Below are 4,784 nucleotides of genomic sequence, written 5' to 3' on the forward strand. Positions count from 1 at the left end.
GCTGAAAATTTATTCGTTTGGTCACCACCAGCAAGTGACCTGAGTTAAATTTTCAGCACAAACGGTTGTCTGGTTGTTTAGATTAATGCTCTTGGAAATTTGAGGTTTGGCTTCGATGCATCTTCACCTCAAACAGTGACTCTGAAGAGAGACCTGCTACCAGCCCTTTTGCTGTTGTAATGATTGTAAGCTTTTTGCCGGTACTTGCAATATTCAAAACGAGTGTTGCAATACTCTGTGAAGCGATTCCATACTTTTGGCTGGTTATAGGACAATAACGCTGAATACATATCCTTGCTGATCAGTCGAGGGCTGGTGGAATTCCATACACAAACTTCCAGACGTGTGCTGAGCTTGTTCACGCTCCTACAGGGATGTTCTCATTTGACGATCAAACACCGTTAGCTTCACTGCTTCAATGTGAACCGTTTATTGGTAGATTACCGGATAGATATCTTCCCCTTCCAACATGACACCTTCATGTTTCGGATTGTGTGTTCTTCTTCCCCCAGATAAGTGTTGGTACGGGAGCACTTTCTACACCTCTGAATGGATTTTACTTAAAACAATACAAAAGTCGAATGGAACAGCTCCTTCTTAGGCAACCAGGGCCGAGGCAGTGCTCGATTCGTACTTCCAGTTGGGTGGCAGGACAGCCTTGATCTTGTAGTAGCGAGCCAATCGGTGGATGCGGGACTCGATCAGAATCAGACGGAACTTGCTGTCGATGTCCTTGCGGTTGCGCTCCAAGTGCTTGCGGATCGAGACGGCCTTCTTGATCAGGAAGTACAGATCCTCGGGGATGTCGGGCTTCAGGCCAACGGCCTTCATGATGCGCAGGACCTGCAAAGAAGGGAAGGATACGATCCGGGTTTAGTATTAGGTCAAATATTAGGCAGGGATGGTAGCGACTGAGTGACTTAGACATAGAAACTTGCCTCTCGCCAGATAAAAGAGACCAAACAGGAAACAAAAAGAGACCAAACGAAACAAAAAGAAACCTAACATGAACTAGGAAGTAAGAGTTTATTCCTCAGAGTAATCTTATCAGACATGTCTCTATAAATATTACAAGTATTACCGTATGTATTTTTGCATTATTTTCACCAGAAATTAATGGAGGTATTTATCAAGTTTTCTTCAGATTGTTCTGCAAAAATGTCTGCAGCAACGTAAAATGAACTTCTCAAGAAATCTCTCCAAGATTTTCGTTTTGGATACCTTCAAGAATTCAAACTAGTATTTTTCTAAGGATAACCACAGAAGTTACGTCAGAGATTCCATCAGGAATTCCTTCAAAGATTCATTCATAAATTTTTATAAACTGTTCTTTGTCCTCTGAGAAGTTATCCAATAATGATTCTACCATAGCTATCTCAAGACTTCCACCAACATTCCCAGAACATCTTCAAGAGTTCAACCAGAATTTCCTCCAAGAGATTTTCCAGGATTAGCATAAGCATTGATAACCGTACAGTTTGTATTAGCTACTCCGGGATTGACCAGAATTATAAAAAAAAAATGCACAAGGAATTAACAGAAGTAGTTCGGGAGTAGCATACCATCTCCAATGTAAAATTTCAAGGACTAAACACTGGTATTTGCCTTGATTAAAAAAGGAATTCTAAAAAAAGAAGCTCTTTGAAATATTCTTATTAAAAAGGCTGCTTGTTAGGTTTCTAGTCGTTTTCTTGGTTCGAGTTTGGTCTCTATGAGAAACCATTTTGATTAGAATAGACTGAAAAAAAAAACATTTCTTTAAAAACTTTAGAATGAACCCTTGAGGATTTTCATGTAAATCTAAAAATCTTTGATAGATTCATTTGATAAATCCTCGGGAGAATTGATGAGAAAATCTCTGGATGGAATCACGGAATATTTTCAGAGGAATATCTAAGGGATACCTGAAAGAAATCTCTGGTGAATTCACAATAAGAAATCCTGGAGCAATTCTTCGAGGAATTTGAGATGAAATTCCTGCAGAACAATCCGAGTCACTAAAGACTTCTCTAGAGTATCTAGAATTGTGCGCTAGGATTTACTGCAAGAAGAAACAGGAATATAGTGACTTTTGAGACTATTTTTGGTTAAAAAGGACTTTAAAGACCTTCCTAGACTTGCATCAAAATAGCGATCATGTCTCTTAAAAGAGACCTACTATTAGGTACTCTCAAGCTACTCTTTGTCTTAGCCGTCCAAGTGACACCACAAACAAAAAAAAAAGCTACTCTTTGAATTCTACTTGGTTCACATTAGTTCAAAGATTAGGGTAAAACACAACGTAAACAATTTCCTCCGGGTCAACATCAACAAAGCGACGGTGGCGCCTCTGACAGATACGACCCGAACTAATCCTAACCTTTCTTTTGCGCCCCGCCCGGAAGTCGCTGTTTACATCCCTTACTTTAAAACACTTTCCCTGGTCGGGTTCCACTTTCCACCGGGACCATCAAACGCACGGAACTTACCTTGTTGCCATTGACGAACCGGACCTGGGCCACACCGTGCGAATCACGCAGGATGATACCGATCTGCGAGGGCGTCATGCCCTTCTTGCCGAGCTTCTTGATCTGCTCCTTCACGTCATCGGCGTTCAGTTTCAGCCACGATGGCACGGAACGGCGGTACGGAAGCGCCGACTGGGAAATACCCTTACCGGGAGCGTGCATACGACCCATTTTCACTAGGTTTAGTTCTGTTTCACGGAAACGAACGACGGAACACCGAGAAAACGCGTGCTAGCTCAACGAGGTTACACGGGAAAAGAGTGAACTTGACACGAGCTGTCAGTTTGACGGGAGGGAAAAGCAAGATGGCTGACGGAGGATGTCGGAGTTAAGGGCGCAGGGGTGTGTTATGCATGAGAGCAGTTGTCGGAGTTCGTGAGGCACACGGAAAAAGACGACTCAGGCTGTGGGCCCATTCACAGATTTCATAACGCTAAAGGGGGTGAGTGGATGTCCTGAAAATGTTACAGCTCATGCAAAATTTGAGAAATATTCATACAAAAAGCGTTACGTTCATTTTTGACAAACACACGACGCACATTGATTCCTCTCTATACAAAAGATGGAAAAAGTCTTGAAACAGATTTCTCATATTTTTGTAAAGTTTCTTTACTCTGATTGACTAAATTGTAAATGTTTTGGAACAATTCTCGCATACTCTGAGATAACGCCCTGAAAGCCATTCACGGTGGTTTGCGAATACCCTTTAATGGGTAAAAAATTACCCATTTCCGCTAGAAGTGCCTCTCCACATTTAATGAGTAAACACGGTTTACTCATTAAAGAGTAAAGCCAGTTTATGTCATAGGATGGGTAAATGTTTACCCTTTATGCAAAACGCTCCCGCATTGAAAAATGGGTGAAAATTTACCCATTTCGAGAATGATGAGAGGACAATCACAAATTTGAAGATTATTCACGTTATCGTTAAGTAAAACAATTGAGAAATAGTTTTGGTTTATTTTATCATATGGAACATATGGAAAATATATTTAAGCACTTTTTATTGCTGAAATATCGATGTAACATTGTGCCGGAATGAAAGGTGATGCCAAACCGGTGCAACCCTCCAACTAAACTGAAATTTCCTGAAAAAAAACAACAACTTTAGTTATTTGAATAAATATTCGAAACGAGCATCACTTACCGCTTTTATGGAATATCCCAGTACTTAATAAAAGAGATAATATGGAAAATTCAATAAGAATCAAGAAGCACGATAATTTTCTCTGCAAATTGATGTACGCTTTTTATAACTATTTTTCACCCATTTATGAGATCAACAATGGTTTTAACAAATGGGTATTTTTTTACTCTTTTTGAGTTTTCAAATTCACCCATGTTTTGACAGATCGGTACGCTATTCGATAATGGGTATTTTTTCACCCATTAAAGGGTAATCGCAAACCACCGTGTTGGTAGCCGCGAGTGTAGCTCATTGTTTCTGAGCACAAGAAAGAATAAGCATCCAAACCAACATAATGGGCAGGTAGATAATGATCCTTTCTTTGCCATAGCGTTGTTAAATAACATGAAAATCCATTCAAATGCTCAGAAACAACGAGCTACACACATGGTTACCAATGGCTTTTAGGGCGAGATCAGAAGTTATGCGAGAATTTATCATCATTGTATGACTAACCCGTTTTTAGGAGATTTCATAACGTCATAAATGGCCATTTTTACACTCACCCACCCCCTCGTAACGCTTTTTGTATGAAAATTCAACAAATTTTGTATGAGCCGTAACATCATGAGGACACCCACCCACCCCCTAAAGCGTTATGAAATTTGTGAATAAGCCCTGTATCAGAAATTTATGTTATCAACATGTGATTTGGCTTCGTCAAGCAATACGGCACTTGAGCCTAGCTATTGAATAGTTTGAAAATGAAATCCGTCAGTATAGTTATATTAGTATCTTATGAAATTACTTTCATGATTAGCACCCAAACAGAAAGTATTCATTACACTCATTAATATACTATCGTACTCCGAACAGTCACATTCAATCCGATTATTCAAACAACAGAAAACCCATATTGATTGAAAAACCCTCAATTTAATACTAGTGTCATATGTGTGCGATTATGTGCTCATATTTGAAAACTAAATTGAATTTCATTTGGTTTCCTCCATATATTTTACAAAGGAACAAGAAATACAATTAAGGCTAAAACGCAATGATAGCGGAACGGCAACGGAATGCGGAACCGGTTCGCCAGCATGAATCACAACATCTCGACTAAGCTGACAACGAATGAAATTCGACCAACT

At 39.7% G+C, this 4,784-nt stretch overlaps 1 protein-coding gene across 1 annotated transcript; it reads right to left on the bottom strand.

The window, feature by feature from the left end:
- Window positions 1-406: 406 nt before the first annotated feature.
- On the bottom strand, window positions 407-2,783 carry LOC5578625 (40S ribosomal protein S13). The gene is made up of 2 exons (XM_001656999.2): window positions 2,469-2,783; window positions 407-843 (listed from the first exon to the last, which is right to left on the bottom strand). The coding sequence occupies exons 1-2, from the start codon at window positions 2,676-2,678 to the stop codon at window positions 598-600; spliced, it is 456 nt and encodes a 151-aa protein (XP_001657049.1). The 5' UTR covers window positions 2,679-2,783; the 3' UTR covers window positions 407-597.
- Between the last annotated feature and the right edge of the window lie 2,001 nt (window positions 2,784-4,784).

The sequence above is a fragment of the Aedes aegypti genome, chromosome 1, assembly GCF_002204515.2.
Source record: "Aedes aegypti strain LVP_AGWG chromosome 1, AaegL5.0 Primary Assembly, whole genome shotgun sequence".
Lineage (NCBI taxonomy): Eukaryota > Metazoa > Arthropoda > Insecta > Diptera > Culicidae > Aedes > Aedes aegypti.

Bases quoted from the DNA above. Each gene is read 5' to 3' on its own strand.
- LOC5578625 (XM_001656999.2), bottom strand. From the start codon at position 2,678: ATGGGTCGTATGCACGCTCCCGGTAAGGGTATTTCCCAGTCGGCGCTT. The intron at 844-2,468 runs GTAAGTTCCGTG...CCTTCTTTGCAG, and splicing joins GGTTCGTCAATGGCAACAAG to GTCCTGCGCATCATGAAGGC.